The 18759-nt window shown below is 44.3% G+C and overlaps 1 protein-coding gene across 1 annotated transcript in view; it reads left to right on the top strand.

Annotated features, from left to right (window-relative positions):
* LOC121543792 (thyroglobulin-like) overlaps positions 1–18446 on the top strand; it is a 70172-nt gene extending 51726 nt beyond the window's left edge. The window contains exons 44-50 of the mRNA XM_045208315.1: positions 215–379; positions 2449–2616; positions 2954–3141; positions 8520–8627; positions 9056–9195; positions 17592–17786; positions 18153–18446. Coding sequence (XP_045064250.1) covers positions 215–379; positions 2449–2616; positions 2954–3141; positions 8520–8627; positions 9056–9195; positions 17592–17786; positions 18153–18295 — 1107 coding nt within the window. The 3' untranslated portion in view covers positions 18296–18446. The remainder of the gene's footprint in view (positions 1–214; positions 380–2448; positions 2617–2953; positions 3142–8519; positions 8628–9055; positions 9196–17591; positions 17787–18152) is intronic.
* Positions 18447–18759: the final 313 nt, after the last annotated feature.

Genomic DNA, 18759 nt, shown 5'->3' with positions numbered 1-18759 from the left:
TAGAGAGACAGTATTAATTGCAAATGCCTTTGAAGTTCTGAGTGGTTCTCTGTCTCTCTTCTTTCACCCGGGTGAGATTAAACCATGACATTGAGTGGTTCTCTGACTCTGTCCCTCTTTTCTCTCCCCAGGGTGGCTCTGTGTTCTCCCCTGCCTCAGTGCTGAGTGGTTCTCTGACTCTGTCCCTCCTCTCTCTCTCTCTCTCTCTCCCCAGGGTGGCTCTGTGTTCTCCCCTGCCTCAGTGCTGAGTGTATCCAAGGCCCAGAGGCAGGCTGAGGCTCTGGCCCGGGAGCTGGGCTGTCCCCCCTCTGACCCAGAACAGCTGGCCTCCTGCCTGAGAGCAGCACCAGCACAGGACCTCAACGCTGCCCAGAATAAGGTACTGTTGGCCTTATAGACCCAGACCAAGGTACTGTTGGCCTTATAGACCCAGACCAAGGTACTGTTGGCCTTATAGACCCAGACCAAGGTACTGTTGGCCTTATAGACCCAGACCAAGGTACTGTTGGCCTTATAGACCCAGACCAAGGTACTGTTGGCCTTATAGACCCAGACCAAGGTACTGTTGGCCTTATAGACCCAGACCAAGGTACTGTTGGCCTTATAGACCCAGACTAAGGTACTGTTGGCCTTATAGACCCAGACCAAGGTACTGTTGGCCTTATAGACCCAGACCAAGGTACTGTTGGCCTTATAGACCCAGACCAAGGTACTGTTGGCCTTATAGAACAGACTAAGGTACTGTTGGCCTTATAGACCCAAACTAAGGTACTGTTGGCCTTATAGACCCAGACCAAGGTACTGTTGGCCTTATAGACCCAGACCAAGGTACTGCTGGCCTTATAGACCCAGACCAAGGTACTGTTGGCCTTATAGACCCAGACTTATAGACCCAGACTAAGGTACTGTTGGCCTTATAGACCCATACCAAGGTACTGTTGGCCTTATAGACCCAGACCAAGGTACTGTTGGCCTTATAGACCCAGACTAAGGTACTGTTGGCCTTATAGACCCAGACCAAGGTACTGTTGGCCTTATAGACCCAGACCAAGGTACTGTTGGCCTTATAGACCCAGACCAAGGTACTGTTGGCCTTATAGAACAGACTAAGGTACTGTTGGCCTTATAGACCCAGACTAAGGTACTGTTGGCCTTATAGACCCAGACCAAGGTACTGTTGGCCTTATAGACCCAGACCAAGGTACTGCTGGCCTTATAGACCCAGACCAAGGTACTGTTGGCCTTATAGACCCAGACTTATAGACCCAGACTAAGGTACTGTTGGCCTTATAGACCCAGACCAAGGTACTGTTGGCCTTATAGACCCAGACCAAGGTACTGTTGGCCTTATAGACCCAGACCAAGGTACTGTTGGCCTTATAGAACAGACTAAGGTACTGTTGGCCTTATAGACCCAGACTAAGGTACTGTTGGCCTTATAGACCCAGACCAAGGTACTGTTGGCCTTATAGACCCAGACTAAGGTACTGTTGGCCTTATAGACCCAGACTAAGGTACTGTTGGCCTTATAGACCCAGACCAATGTACTGCTGGCCTTATAGACCCAGACCAAGGTACTGTTGGCCTTATAGACCCAGACTTATAGACCCAGACTAAGGTACTGTTGGCCTTATAGACCCAGACTAAGGTACTGTTGGCCTTATAGACCCAGACCAAGGAAGGTAGCCTTTTTCTGTAGTGAGGCAGCTTGATGTAGTTTGTGTGTTTGTATTGGTATTGATATGTAGGCTACGTGTGCCTTTTTAAAATTATTATTTTATTTAAAAAAATATTTGATGTAGTTCTGTTCTTGTCTGTTTAATGTTCTGTATTATGTCATGTTTCATGTGGACCCCAGGAAGAGTAGCTGCTGCTTTTGGGACAGCTAATGGGGATCCTAATAAAAGACCAAATACCAAAATACCCCCCCAAAAAGTATATTTAAAACCCCCGGACAGGACACTAGTCTATCTTCTGTTTCTGTAGCGTTTGGCAGCTTGATGTACCGGTATACCCCCTGGACAGGACGCTAGTCTATCACAGGGCCAGACCAAGGTAGTCTTTCAGTAGCATAAATCCCACAAAGCGTCGCCCAAGCTCATTGTATTGCTCTGTGTTAGAAGTATGAGAGATGTGGATGAATATGACCCTGGAAAGGTCTTTATTTTTTAAAATAGCCTCAATGCAAACATCTCCCTTCTTCCTATTTCTTCTGATCTTTTTGACATTTTTCAATATAATATATCTATTAAAAACACATGCTGTGTTCCCATTCTAACAGGTATCATAGGTTGTATTCCAAATGGCACCCTATTCCCTGTTTAGTGCACTACTTTTGACTAGGGCCCATAGGGCTCTGGTCGAAAGTAGTGCACTATAAAGGCAATAGATGCTATTTGGGTCATCGTTTTTTTGTTTTTCTGTCAAATGTTCTGTTATCTGTTTCAGTTGCTGTCAGTCAGTGGGCCCCTGCAGGCCTGGGGTCCAGTGGTGGATGGGGTCTCTGTCCAGGGGAAACCCTCCATGGCCCTGATGAATGCACTCTCCCACAGAGCTGACCTCCTGCTGGGCTCCTCCGCAGAGGATGGACTCATCAGCAGGGCCAAGAGGATCAAGGTGAGAACCAGAGATCCTATAATTCATAGGCGTTCTTTATGTATTTCTATGGTGAGAACATTCACTTCTCGTATCGTCCATCTATTTAGTTGTACCTGTTTATTGAGCTTTCCCCATGATTTAGGATGGAACTGGGGAATTCGGCTTTTTGTTTTTCATATAAGATATATTCTAATGCGTTAACTCCTAGTTCAACTCAGCTAGTGACTAGTGTGTTAGCGGTTTGTCCTCATTGATATCAATGCATCCCCAATTATTAGTGTTGATTAGTATTACTATACTCAGCCACATTTCATGTCACCAACTTCTACTTTTTCCCCCTAATGTCTGACGACAGAACTTTGAGGAGCTCCAGGGGCGAGCTGACAGTAAAACAGCGTTCTACGAAGCCCTGTCCAACTCTCTGGGTGGAGACGATGCCAATGCTTTTGTCAAGGCTGCAGCTACCTGGTTCTACTCTATGCAGCACTCTCCCTCTCCTGCTGGTTACAACGTCTTCTCTCAGGCTCTTAACAATGCAACCAGGTGAGAAATGTGCTAAGCACACTACTACTGTATACAGTATTCATGGAGTTCCAGAATACCTTCCTCTTATTCATAGAATTTAGTGTATCAATATACAGTTCCTGTTTGGAGAAGCAAGCACCATAATAATCTAATCATGTCACAAGATACTATTCTCTGTTCAGTTCTGTGTATTCAGTTATCAGTTCAGTTCGGTTCATTTATTTGGCCTTTTACAGGAATTTGTGTCTTCGCGTTCAAGAGCACTGAGTTCTATACAGTGAGTTCTATACAGTGAGTTCTATACAGTGAGTTCTATACAGTGAGTTCTATACAGTGAGTTTTATACAGTGAGTTCTATACAGTGAGTTCTATACAGTGAGTTCTATAAAGTGAGTTTTATACAGTGCCTTCAGAAAGTATTCATACCCCTTGACTAATTGTGTTACAGCCTGAATTCAAAATTGTTTAAATTGATATTTTTCCTCACCCATCTACACACAATACCCCATAATGACAAATTTATTGAAAATGAAATACAGAAATATTAATATATAAGTATTCACACCTGATACACCTTTGGCGGAGATTACAGCTTTGAGTCGTATTGGATATGTCTGTATCAGCTTTGCACGTCTGGATTTTGAGATTTTCTCCCATTCTTCCGGGCTGATTTTCTCAAAATCTGTTAAGTTATATGGGGAGCGGCGGTGAACAGCAATCTTCAAGTCTTTCCACAGATTTTCAATGGGATTCAAGTCTGGGCTTTGGCTGGGCCACTCAAGGACTTTCACATTCTTGTTCTGAAGCCATTCCAGCATTGCTTTGGCTCTATGCTTGCAGTCATTGTCCTATTAGAACGTAAATCTTCACCCCCAGTCTAAGGTCGTTTGCACACTGAAGCAGGTTCTCATATAGGATTTGCCTGTATTGCTGAAAAGCATCCCCATAGCATGATGCTGCCACCACCATGCTTCACGGTAGGGATGGTGTTAGACGGGTGATGAGCTGTGCCTGGTTTTCTCCAAACATAGCGCTTTGCATTCAGGCCAAAGAGTTACATTTTTGTCTCATCAGACCACAGAATATTTTGCCTTATGCTCGGAGTCTTTCATGTGCCTTTTTGCAAACTCCAGGTGTGCTGCCATTTGCCTTTTTCTCAGGAGTGGCTTCCATCTGGCCACTCTCACATAAAGCCCAGATTGGTGGAGTGCTGTAGAGACAGTTGTCCTTCTGGCAGGTTCTCCCATCTCAGCCAATAAACTATGTAGTTGTGTCAGAGTGGTCATTGGTTTATTGGTCACCTCCCTGACCAAAGTCCTTCTTGTCCGGTTGCTCAGTTTGGTCGAACAGCCAGCTCTAGACAGAGTCTGGGTAGTTCCATATTTTTTCAATTTCCTGATGATGGAGACCACTGGGCTCTTGGAAACTTTCAACACTCTAGAAATGGTTTTATACCCTTCCCCAGATATATGCCTCATCACAACAGTTCCTTGGACTTCATGGTATAGTTTCTGCTCTGACATGCACTGTCAACTGTGGGACCTTATATAGACAGGTGTGTTTCTTTCTAAATCATGCCCAAACAATTGAATTGGCCACAGATGGACTCCAATCAAGTTGTAGCAACGTCTCAAGGATGATCAAAGGAAATTGGATGCACCTGAGCTCAATTTGGAGTGTCATAGGAAAGGGGTGTGAATACATATGTAAATTAGATATTTCTGTATTTTACTTTTGATAAATTAGCTAACAATTCTTAAAACATGTTTTCACTTTGTCATTATGGGATATTGTGTGTAGATGGGTGAGAACATGTTTTATTTAATTAATACTTTCTGAAGGCCATACAGTGAGTTCTATACAGTGCGTTCGACGCAGTGCGTTCAGTACAGTGAGTTCAGTACAGTGAGTTATATGCAGTGAGTTCTATGCAGTGAGTTCTATGCAGTGAGTTCTACGCAGTTAGTTCTACACAGTGAGTTCTACACAGTGAATTCAAGGCAGTTAGTTTTACGCAGTGAGTTCTATACAGTGCAGAGTGAGTAGAGACTCATACCTAGAGTATAGACCTCTTTACACTTATATGTTGCTTTACTGTCATTGACAAACTGGAACAGGGTGTGCGTCCCAAATGGCACCCTATTCCCTATATAGTGTACTACTTTCGACCCGAGCCCTGTGGGCCCTGTTCAAAAGTAGTGCACTATAAAGGGAATAGGGTGCCATTTGGGACGCAACACTGAATAACTGGAACAGAGGGTGTTTCACTTGTGGTCCAGAGGAAGGAAACAGCCAGCCAAGTGAAGACTGAAATAACCTGAGGATTTAGAAGAACTGTGTGAGCTGTTTTACTGATAGTGTTAGAAGCAGTGTGTGTAGAAAAGAAAGAAATGTAACCATTCAGAAATAGAACTGCTAGTGCTGTGGCGCAGCCATTTAACTTGGCCCTGCAATGGGGCAGAGACCAAGCTTTTCACCAGGGATGTGCCATAAGGAAACGTCAGGGCATATATTCATAAAGCGTCTTAGAGAAGGAATGCTGATCTAGGACCAGTTTTGCCTTTTGGATTATAAAATGAATGGATAGATGGAATCTGATTTTTATACTGAACAAAAATATAAACGCAGCATGCAACAATTTCAAAGATTTGACTGAGTTACAGTTCATATAAGGAAATCAGTCAATTGAAATAAATAAATTAGGCCTTAAAGTATGGATTTCACATGACTGGGCAGGGGCGCAGCCATAGGTGGGCCTGGGAGGGTACAGGCCCACCCACTTGGCAGCCAGGCCCAGCCAGGACCCCCACCCCCACTGTCAGGTGGATGGGTTATCTTGGCAAAGGGGAAATGCTCACTAACAGGGATGTAAACAAATTTGTGCACAACATTTGAGAGAAATAAGCTTTTTGTGTGTATGAAACATTTACTGGGATTTTGTATTTCAGCGAATGAAACATGGGACCAACACTTTACATGTTGCGTTTATACACTGCTCAAAAAAATAAAGGGAACACTTAAACAACACATCCTAGATCTGAATGAATGAAAAAATCTTATTAAATACTTTTTTCTTTACATAGTTGAATGTGCTGACAACAAAATCACACAAAAATTATCAATGGAAATCAAATGTATCAACCCATGGAGGTCTGGATTTGGAGTCACCCTCAAAATTAAAGTGGAAAACCACACTACAGGCTGATCCAACTTTGATGTAATGTCCTTAAAACAAGTCAAAATGAGGCTCAGTAGTGTGTGTGGCCTCCACGTGCCTGTATGACCTCCCTACAACGCCTGGGCATGCTCCTGATGTGGTGGTGGATGGTCTCCTGAGGGATCTCCTCCCAGACCTGGACTAAAGCATCCGCCAACTCCTGGACAGTCTGTGGTGCAACGTGGCGTTGGTGGATGGAGCGAGACATGATGCTCCACCTGCTCCTCCTTGCACAAAGGCGGAGGTAGCAGTCCTGCTGCTGGGTTGTTGCCCTCCTACGGCCTCCTCCACGTCTCCTGATGTACTGGCCTGTCTCCTGGTAGCGCCTCCATGCTCTGGACACTACGCTGACAGACACAGCAAACCTTCTTGCCACAGCTCGCATTGATGTGCCATCCTGGATGAGCTGCACTACCTGAGCCACTTGTGTGGGTTGTAGACTCCGTCTCATGCTACCACTAGAGTGAAAGCACCGCCAGCATTCAAAAGTGACCAAAACATCAGCCAGGAAGCATAGGAACTGAGAAGTGGGAAGCATAGGAACTGAGAAGTGGTCTGTGGTCACCACCTGCAAAACCAGTCCTTTATTGGGGGGTGTCTTGCTAATTGCCTATAATTTCCACCTGTTGTCTATTCCATTTGCACAACAGCATGTGAAATGTATTGTCAATCCGTGTTGCTTCCTAAGTGGACAGTTTGATTTCACAGAAGTGTGATTGACTTGGAGTCACATTGTGTTGTTTAAGTGTTCCCTTTATTTTTTTGAGCAGTGTATTTTTGTTCAGTTCAGCACTCCTACTCTGAGACACTTCATGAATACGGTCCCAGATTCACTCAAGATCAATAATTATTTCCGTCATCTTATATGCAATGGATTCTGTACATACTGTATGTCTCTGTAGTTATGCGTATGTTCTGTATATATCTGCAGTATTGACAGAGATGTTCTTCTAATGCGTATGTTCTGTATATATCTGCAGTATTGACAGAGATGTTCTTCTAATGCGTATGTTCTGTATATATCTGCAGTATTGACAGAGATGTTCTTCTAATGCGTATGTTCTGTATATATCTGCAGTATTGACAGAGATGTTCTTCTAATGCGTATGTTCTGTATATATCTGCAGTATTGACAGAGATGTTCTTCTAATGCGTATTTTCTGTATATATCTGCAGTATTGACAGAGATGTTCTAGAGACAGGCTTTGGTAGTTATATGAATGGTTTCTGCTGCCTCTCCTCTTCAGCGTTTACTGCACTGGACTTCACCCACATAATAACTAGTGTCAAATATAGCAGGGAACAGGGCTGACGCTGACCCACACAACACACCCATGGACCTGCGGTTAGCTCAGGATAGCAGCCGACCGATGCCTTGAAGAGGAAAAACAACAGCATATCTCACATTCACAACATGTATTTTAGTAAAAGAGTCCTGACCTGAAACTATCACTATGCTAGGAGTTATACTAGACATTCTCCAGAGTTCAAAATGCCTGTAACTTAAAGGCAGATATGTCCACTGCTCGTTTATCCACATCCATCAGTGCATTTTGGCTGCAGCAGGAGTGGCCCCTCGCTCAGTAAATACCCGCCCTGCTGTAACACACTGGATATGTCCCAAATGGCACCCTATTCCCTGCATAGTGCACTACCGCTATGGGCTCTGGTCAAAAGTAGTGCACTATATAGGGGAATCGGGTGCCATTTGGAACCTAGCCTTAGTTAACTAGCCTGGCACTGTGGCAGCCAGACAGACCATTTCTTCTGAAGACACACATACACACACACACAACCCTCAGTCACACATGCACACACACACAACCCTCAGTCACACATACACACACACACACACAACCCTCAGTCACACATACACACACACACAACCCTCAGTCACACATGCACATGTTTGGTTTGTTAGACGACACTGTGTGAGTGATTGTCAGTGAACTGCTGTCCTGTCATGTACAGAATAGGTACACCTGGATTTATCCTTTCTCTCAATCTTTGTCCACAAAGCAAAGTGAAACATTTTCATTTTAGTCATTTAGCAGACGCTCTTTATCCAGAGCAACTTACAGTTAGTGAGTGCATACAATAAACAATGTTGTGAAGTGTGTTGAGACAGTGTTAAATGTCTCAACAATGTCTCTCTCTGTCGCTCTCTGTCTCTGTGCAGAGATCTCTTCATTGTGTGCCCCACCATAAAGATGGCCAACTTCTGGGCAGCTAACTCCAGATCCAATGTGTTCATGTACCACCTGCCTGAGGACACCGCCCAGACCAGGTAATCACTGGGTGTGAGGAGGACTAGGCAGCCAGGAAGCCAGTTCAGGTCAGGGCTCCAGACCGTTGACTACTAGTCAAGTAGTACTTGCGTTAACTCAGACTACCTTGTTGTGTCCAGCAATACTGGTAAATGTGTTTTGCTGTGTTGCTAGGGAAGTGGCATGATTATTATTTAATTTTTTGTAATTTAGCAGACGCTCTTATCCAGAGCGACTTACAGTTAGTGAGTGCATACATTTTCATACTGGCCCCCCCCCGTGGGAAACGAACCCACAACCCTGGTGTTGCAAGCGCCATGCTCTACCAACTGAGCTACAGGGGACTACATGATGATGTATTATTTATTTGTTTTGTTTTGCTGTGTTGCTAGGGAAGTGGGATGATAATGTATTATTTTTATTTGTGTGTGATTTGTTTTCATTTCAGTGCTGACCTGTCAGTGCCCCTGGATGTCCAGTATGTGTTTGGCCTCCCCCACAGCCCACTGACCTACAACCTGTTCACCAACACAGAGAGACGCCTCTCCCTGCAGATGATGACCTACATGGCCAACTTCATCAAGTCCGGTAAAAAAAATACTAAACAGAAATGACTTTAAATAAATGCCAACTATACCGTATAGTAGAGCCATTTCCATCTAAATCAATTGGTTTATTTTGTATTGTTTGTTACATCTAAACCAATTCCCATGACTGGAGAATACTGCCTTATGCATGTGGTATCATAATATATAATATATGCCATTTACAGTGGCTTGCGAAAGTATTCACCCCCCTTGGCATTTATTCTATTTTGTTGCCTTACAACCTGGAATTAAAATCGATTTTGGGGGGGTTTGTATCATTTGATTTACACAACATGCCTACCACTTTGAAGATGCAAAAATTTTTTTTTGTGAAACAAACAAGAAATAAGACAAAAAAAAACTGAACTTGAGCATGCATAACTATTCACCCTGTCACGAACCGGCTCAAGTTCGTAACAAAAGGGAGACACGTGGAGACAAGGAATACTTAAAGTATATATTTATTAACTAAAGTAACTAACTCAAATAACGATGGGGTGTGTAATCAGTAATCAGTAGTGTAAGTGAGTGTTTGCTTGCATAAATGTAATATGGAAAAGTGTTGAGAGGTGCCAAATCAAACAACCAAAAAGTCCACAAAAATACCACAACCAAAGTCAAAGTATCTGCCTGGAGAGAGTCACCCTCATGAATGTGGAAGAGGTCCATTTATACTGGGACACACCCGGCCCAGGTGTTTCCCATGTAGCTGACGACCCTCCCAACTCCGCCCACCGGCATCCTAATAAGGAAACAAGAGCAAAGAGAGAATACGGCAGACAGAGTGGGAGGGTCGTCACACCCCCCCATAAGACCGGGGACCAACAAGGACCCCGGACCAACGTGACCAGCCCCTGCGTCCCAAACCGACAAATTGTACATGTTCACACCTCCACTTGCCCCACCCATCATCCTCCTCTCCAGACCTCAGCAACCTTTACACAGGAAGCAACCTTTAAGAGGAAAGAAGAACACAAGACTAGGAAGGGACAAACAGGAAAGATAGAACATGACAAAATCAAACCATGGTCGGACACATCAATATTCATGAACAGGGCGCACGAGAGAGCGCATCAGCAATCACGTTATCAGTCCCCCGGATGTGCCGCACATCTAGATGGAAGGATTGCAAAAATAAACACCATCTCATTATCCTCTGATTAGGGCACCTCATGGACCTCAAAAAGGTGAGAGGGTTATGGTCGGGTGTAGACCACAATAGGTACTACACCCGACCCAACATACACTTCAAAGTGTTGTAGCGCCCATATAAGTGCTAATGCTTCTTTTTCAATGACCGAATAGTTCAACTGATAATGGTTAAACTTTTTGGAAAAGAAACTAACAGGCCTCTCAACCCCAGCCACATCTGCTTGCAGCAAAAACTGCACCCGCCCCCACATGACTAGCATCCACCTACAAGGTAAATGACAAATCCACACGAGAGCAGCCAGTACCGGAGTTGAAGTAAGCAACCTCTTTGCATCTTCGAAAGCCTGTTGACAATGAGAAGACCATACGTACACAGCCTTAGCTTTCAGCAAATCTGTCAAGGGAGCGACCACAGTAGAGAAGTTCCTACAAAAACCACGATAATACCCAATCATTCCCAAGAAACGCATCAGTTCCTTTTTAGTAGCTGGTACTGGAAAAGCATCAATAGCTACCACTTTAGCCCGAACAGGACGCACTTCACCCTGCCCAACCACCTTTCCAAGGTATGTAACAGTCGCCTGAGCAAACTCACATTTAGCCAAATTTATCGTGAGGCGACCCGCAGCCAGACGTCCAAACAAGGCTTGAATACGGGACAGATGTTCCTCCCAAGTATCTGCATATATCACTACATCGTCCAGATAAACAGCGCACCCGGCCAGACCAGAGACAACCCTGTTCATAAGGCGCTGAAAAGTTGCAGGCGCATTACGCAGTCCGAAACTCATAACCGAATACGAGTACAGACCAAAAGGTGTAATAAAGGCAGAGATTTCACGTGCCCTACTCGTCAGTGGCACCTGCCAATAGCCCTTTAACAGGTCAAATTTGCTCACAAACTTAGCTGCGCCGACTTGATCAACGCAGTCCTCCATCCGAGGAAGAGGAAATGAATCCGGCTTAGTGACATCGTTTACCTTACGGTAGTCCGTACAAAATCTATTTGTTCCATCCGATTTACTGACCAAGATACAGGAGAAGCCCAACTGGAGAAAGAAGGCTCTGCTATTTTACTCTCCAGCATGTACCGACCTCAGCATCCAGACAACGCAGTTTCTCTGAAGAATCTCTATAGAACCGTTGACGAATGGGGTCAGCATCTCCAATGTCAATATCATGTTCTATTAAGTTTGTACGTGTAGGTGTATCAGAAAACAACCCTGGAAATCTCCGAATCAAACCAACTATCTCTTTCCGCCCATCAACAGGTAGATGCGTAAGAAGGCTATCTAAAATCTCCAGTGTCTCTGAATTTTTCAATCTACCCTGCAGTATGCAATCGTCGGGACCAGAAACATCTTCCCGCTCCTGCACAGACCTAGCATGACCAAAACTCTTGGAATAAACAGTATCAGCCAAAAGAACAGCCTTACCGTCCTCTGTAGACTCCCACTGTTCAGTCTCAGAGGAACGTGCATAATAGGGTTTTAACAAATTTACATGGCACAGTTGGTGGGCTTTCCTCCGTTCTGGAGTGGCAACTAGATAATTTTGCTCAGTGTACTGGCGCACCACTGTATATGGACCTTGAAACTTGGCTTGAAAAGGAGAACCAACAATTGGCAGCAGAGCCAGAACCTGATCACCTGGACTAAAGTGACGAGGCTCAGCTCGGCGATCATATATGCTCTTCATCCTGTCCTGTGAAGATGATAGCTTCTCTTTAGCCATTTCACCAGCGGCATACAAGCGTCGCCGAAAATCACCCACATATGATAACAGGGACTGAGGAGGCTCGGGAGACTTCCAGTCATCCTGGAGAACAGATAAAAGCCCACGCACCCGATGTCCAAACACTAGGTCATTTTTACTAAAACCTGTGCTCTCCTGTGAAACCTCCCTAGCAGCTAACAATAACCAAGGCAACCCCTCCTCCCAATCCTTTTCCATCTCAGTACAATAAGCTCTCAACAAAGACTTAAGTGTTTGATGGAACCGTTCCAGTGCTCCTTGACTTTGGGCATGATAGGCGCTAGACAAATTGTGTTTAATATGGAGTTGTTGGAGAACCTGACGAAAGAGATTAGAGGTGAAATTAGATCCTTGATCACTTTGAATGACCTTAGGGATTCCAAACAGTGAGAGAAACTGAGTCAAAGCTTTTAACACAGCCTTAGTCGTGATAGACCGGAGAGGATAGGCAGCAGGAAACCTAGTGGTCTGACACATCACAGTCAACAAATAATTACTACCCTTTCTAGAACGAGGCAGAGGACCAACACAATCAATAATCAAATACTCAAAAGGTTTACTGAGTACAGGAATAGGGAACAGTGGTACCGGCTTAATAGCTTGATTAGGTTTACCAGTTAATTGACAGGTGTGACAAGTTTTGATGAAATCAGAAACATCCCTCTTTAATCTTGGCCAAAAGAAATGTCGTAATATACGATTGTAGGTTTTTCTCACACCCATATGCCCAGCAACGTCATTGTGAGAAGTTGTTAGCACCAACTCACGAAGCTTAACTGGTACCACCACCTGACTAATCGCCTCCCCAGAAAACAACTACCATGAGACATCCACTTTCTCATCAGGACCTCCTCTTGGAGAAAATAGCCCTGTGCGACATCTCCCAACTGTTCCACAGGCACAATTTGGTCCCGCAACTCTTCTAATGTAGGGTCAGTCCGTTGCGCCGATTAAATCGGAGCGGGATATAGATAACGGGATAACAGGGAAAACAGTAACAGACTTCTTTGTGGTATGCTCGTTAGCCAGCTCCGTGACCAGGTCAGTCATGGATCATAGAACGCGTCACTGCACACGCAGAAAACACCTCTGGGAAATTCTGCGCACTCTCATCAGGAATCCCTACAATTGACGGCTTAGTGGAAACCACTAAAGATGGAAACGCGATAGGCCACACACGCTCCCCAGCCAAGTTATTTCCAAGGATCACGTCAATACCCTCAATAGGCAATGAAGGGACGCACCCCCACAACAACCTCACCTTTCACCAGTCCACAATCCAACATCAGTTTATGCAATGGAACTGACAGAGTGTTCAAACCTATTCCCCTAATTAGAACACTATTCCCCCGAATCAGTCTCCGCAGAGAAGGGTAACACAGATTCCAACACAAATGATTCAGAGGCCCCTGTGTCTCTTAGGATCTTTACTGGCACTAGGTTCTTACTTCCTACCATAGACACAAAACCCTCCGTAACGAAAGGTAAATAGTCGGGATCAATATAACCTTTCACCTGGCTCTGGGCATGAAACAATGCGTCAGGAGTGAACTGATGTGGAACAGGAGCTGCTAACACTGCAGGCCTCGATTTACCATAAGCACCTGTACTGAATTTACCCCTAGACCTAAGAATCGGACATTCATTTTTCCAATGACCTAATTCTTGACAGTAGTGACACTCTTGACCAACGTCAGTTTTACCACGGGTATCAGGCTCAACCCTAGTTGAATGAAACTCTGCCCGGGAACCGAAGTATCTCGGCGCTGCCCAAATCTCTGCGAACGCCCCCCACTCACTCCGAATACGGGGTTCTGCAAAAACATTTTTGTGAGTCAACACATATTCATCTGCCAAAACCGCAGCTTCAGCGACAGTCTTTATTTTTCGTTCGTTAATGTACGTCGCTATACGATCAGGGATTGTGTCCTTAAATTGTTCTAACATAATCAGATCACACAGCCCTTGAAAAGTCATAACTGCAGAGGCAGAACACCAGCGATTGAACTGTGAAGATAATATTCGCGCAAACTCAACATGAGTCTGCTGATCATCCCTTTTTTAAAGTTCTAAATCGTTGGCGGTAAGCCTCAGGGACCAATTCATAACTCTGTAACACAGCCGTTTTAACCTTCTCATAACTAACACTGTCTGCTACACTAAGAGCTGAATATGCTTCTGCGCTTTACCAGTCAGCACACACTGCAACATCAAAGTGCGATCAGAATCAGGCCAACTCTAGCGTCAGCAACACGCTCAAACAACGAAAAGAATGTCTCCGGGTCCTTTTCATTAAACTGGGGCAACAACCGTAAATTCCCTACAACATCAAATGTGTCTGGATTACGACCAAAAGAGGAACGACCCCTAGGTAACTCTGGGTCACCTTCCCAGAGCAAACTCTCCCCTGAGAGCTTTCCTTCCTCTAACCAACTCTAGTCGCTCTTGTTGCAGCTTGATTTTAGCACGCTCCATATCCTGTTTAAATTCCAATTCCCTTTCATATTTTACACGATCATGCTCCATTTTAGCTTGTTCATGCTCCATTTTAGCTTGTTCATGCTCCATTTTAGCTCTTTGTCAATTTTTTTCATGCTCTAGCTGTAACAGAAGCAGTTCTTTCTGCTGTTCAAAAAGAAGACCACTATGACTAACCGATGGAGCGGTAATTGTAACATATCGGGAGACAACGTGTCCTCAGCAGAGGCTGCCCCAGTGGTAACATCCAGAATACCACTCTCCATCAAATTGGCCTTCAATATTAACCTAATATAATTTTTTAGGCGTTTATCACTAATTTCAACCTTGTAGTGTTCAGCAACCTTCAACAGCTGTTCTTTAGTACATAATTCTAACAGTTCTTCTGATGGAAAGCGAATGAACTCGTCTACATTAGACGCCATAATCAAGATTTTTTTTTTAGATATATATATATCATAATAATCTTGCTCAACCCCTCTGCTGAGCACACCAGACACAAGAGAAATGACAATCACACCGAGCACCACAGAAGAGAGATGGGATATGGAGCTTCCCCATAACCTACAATAACTCAACCCTAGTCTTCGTGGTAGATTCGCGGTGGGTAATTACGCACTGTAGCCCGCTGGCAAGGAATTAAACCCCCAGCACGCTGGTAGATTCCACCAAGCCACGGATGTGCCCCCGAGACAACTGCTCAGTCCACAGACACCACACAAAAATAACAAACATTTAACCATGCCCAACGTATCCCAAAACAAAACACGTCACTAAGCCTATCAGGGGAAAAAGCTATAGCTCCGGGTAGAAAATGTCACTACCCTACCCAATCTCCCACTGAGGTACACAGCCGATTGTACTCACCTCCTCAGACCGATGCCCCAACAGCGAGTAGAGCAAGAGTTTCCAGGCTGGGCAGGGACTGGAAACTAACCAATGTACTCCCTCCAACGCAGTACACAACCCAAAGGAAACCAATATTGGGCCTATCAAACTCAACCAAACTAACAAAATTTACACAAAAAAAACTACAGAATTGGACATTAACTCCACGTTCTCCCAAACACAACCAGTTCAAGATCCCAGACGAGCCCCCACTTGTCACGAACCGGCTCAAGTTCGTAACAAAAGGGAGACACGTGGAGACAAGGAATACTTAAAGGATATATTTATTAACTAAAGTAACTAACTCAAATAACGATGGGGTGTGTAATCAGTAATCAGTAGTGTAAGTGAGTGTTTGCTTGCATAAATGTAATATGGAAAAGTGTTGAGAGGTGCCAAATCAAACAACCAAAAAGTCCACAAAAAATACCACAACCAAAGTCAAAGTATCTGCCTGGAGAGAGTCACCCTCATGAATGTGGAAGAGGTCCATTTATACTGGGACACACCCGGCCCAGGTGTTTCCCATGTAGCTGACGACCCTCCCAACTCCGCCCACCGGCATCCTAATAAGGAAACAAGAGCAAAGAGAGAATACGGCAGACAGAGTGGGAGGGTCGTCACAACCCCCCCAAAGTCAATACTTTGTAGAGCCACCTTTTGCAGCAATTACAGCTGCAAGTCTCTTGGGGTATGTCTCTATAAGCTTGGCACATCTAGCCACTGGGGTTTTTGCCCATTCTTCAAGGCAAAACTGCTCCAGCTCCTTCAAGTTGGATGGGTTCCGCTGGTGTACAGCAATCTTTAAGTCATACCACAGATTCTCAATTGGATTGAGGTCTGGGCTTTGACTAGGCCATTCCAAGACATTTCAATGTTTCCCCTTAAACCACTTTAGTGTTGCTTTAGCAGTATGCTTAGGGTCATTGTCCTGCTGGAAGGTGAACCTCCGTCCCTGTCTCAAATCTCTGGAAGACTGAAACAGGTTTCCCTCAGAATTTCCCTGTATTTAGCGCCATCCATCATTCCTTCAATTCTGACCAGTTTCCCAGTCCCTGCCGATGGAAAACATCCCCACAGCATGATGCTGCCATCACCATGCTTCACTGTAGGGATGGTGTTCTCGTGGAGATGAGAGGTGTTGGGTTTGCGCCAGACATTTTCTTTGATGGCCAAAAAGCTCAATTTTAGTCTCATCTGACCAGAGTACTTTCTCCCATATGTTTGGGGAGTCTCCCACATGCCTTTTGGCGAACACCAAACGTGTTTGCTTATTTTTTTCTTTAAGCAATGGCTTTTTTCTGGCCACTCTTCCATAAAGCCCAGCTCTGTGGAGTGTATGGCTTAAAGTGGTCCTATGGACAGATACTCCAATCTCCGCTGTGGAGCTTTGCAGCTCCTTCAGTGTTATCTTTGGTCTCTTTGTTGCCTCTCTGATTAATGCCCTCCTTGCCTGGTCCGTGAGTTTTGGTGGGCGGCCCTCTCTTGGCAGTTTTGTTGTGGTGCCATATTCTTTCATTTTTTAAATAATGGATTTAATGGTGCTCCGTGGGATGTTCAAAGTTTCTGATATGTTTTTATAACCCAACCCTGATCTGTACTTCTCCACAACTTTGTCCCTGACCTGTTTGGAGAGCTTCATTGTGCCGCTTGCTTGGTGGTGCCCCTTGCTTAGTGGTGTTGCAGACTCTGGGGCCTTTCAGAACAGGTGTATATATACTGAGATCATGTCACAGATCATGTGACACTTAGATTGCACACAGATGGACTTTATTTAACTAATTATGTGACTTCTGAAGGTAATTGGTTGCACCAGATCTTATTTAGGGGCTTCATAGCAAAGGGGGTGAACACATATGCACGCACCATTTTTCCGTTATTTATTTTTTAGAATTTTTTGAAACAAGTTATTGTTTTAGTTTCACTATTTTGTGTATGTCCACTACATGAAATCCCAAAAAAAATCCATTGAAATTACAGGCTGTAATGCAACAAAATAGGAAAAACGCCAAGGGGGATGAATACTTTTGCAAGGCACTGTAGCAGACGCTTTTATCCAAAGTGACTTACAGTCATGTGTGCATACTACGTCTCTTAAAGTATGTTTTCTCCTCCTGAACAGAGATCCCAACCAGGCTCACAGTGTGTCCCGCGTGGCCTTCAGCGAGGCGGCACTGCCCCCCTGGCATGCCTTCCAGCCCCACCCTGATGGGGACAGCTACATGGAGGTGGAGCCAGGCCTCAGTAACCACAGGGGCCTCCGCAGGGCCCAGTGCTCCTTCTGGGCCGACTACGTCCCCGCTCTGACCGCCTCCACTGGTGGGTCCAAACTGTCCAAACTGAAAATAAGATTACGTAAAACATCAATTTACCAACAAACCACAGACATCTTTGACGAAAAGAACAATGACAGTAACACAAAGGCAAAATAAAAATGAAAACAAGTATTAATTATTCACTTTCTGTATTTTCAGTGTCAGAAGGACATACGTAGAAACATATGTAGCCGGTAATTACAGGCTTAGTACTCAATGTTCTTAGATGGTGCCAAACGTCCAGTCTCCGTCTGCAGAGCTTTTCATCTTTAGGAAAAACATCCATATATCACCGCTTTAGAGAAGAACAAAGCTGCTTCTACTTCATGGGATTACTTGGTGTCACAAGAAAGATGTCTCTGTTTTTCAGGCAAACTTTCATCTGCTGTGTCGGAGGGGGAATCTGCTGGTTTGGGGGCTGGCACGCCAACACCAGAGACCAAGTTATTTGCTGATTTCCTGACAACTGTCACCCAGAGCAAACCCAAGTCAGAGAAGGATGCTTATAATTAGAAAGGACATCCACACTACGTACCATTTAATCAGCATTCAGGGTTTATCATTCACACATAGTGAGAAATGTTGTTTCAACTGCCAAAGTAGTCTATAAATTAAGTAATGTCATTTAACTGCCTGTTAGAGTTTCCATACTAATGAAATAAAACAATTGCATTACAAAATACTCCTGAAGTCTGTGATGTTTATACTCCCTTCACGTCTAGAGTAGTAATCAGGTAATCTCTCGTCATAGCCTGAACATTCAAATCATCTAGCAACAACAAAGTACTCTTTCCAGGAAGCGCCTCCTCTAGGAGCGTTCCAAAATGATAACCCAAAAATATATTTCGACCATTATCAACACATAAACCCACACTACAATAACGTTTGTCATATCTTCCTCTTTAAGTCATGTCATTCGCATTCTTTAATTTCTTCACGCCCAGGATAATTCTTTACTTTGGCCAGTTGCTCAAAAG

Source organism: Coregonus clupeaformis, chromosome 28, assembly GCF_020615455.1.
Source record: "Coregonus clupeaformis isolate EN_2021a chromosome 28, ASM2061545v1, whole genome shotgun sequence".
In the NCBI taxonomy this organism is placed as follows: domain Eukaryota; kingdom Metazoa; phylum Chordata; class Actinopteri; order Salmoniformes; family Salmonidae; genus Coregonus; species Coregonus clupeaformis.
This window is presented reverse-complemented; position numbering and strand designations above follow the sequence as displayed.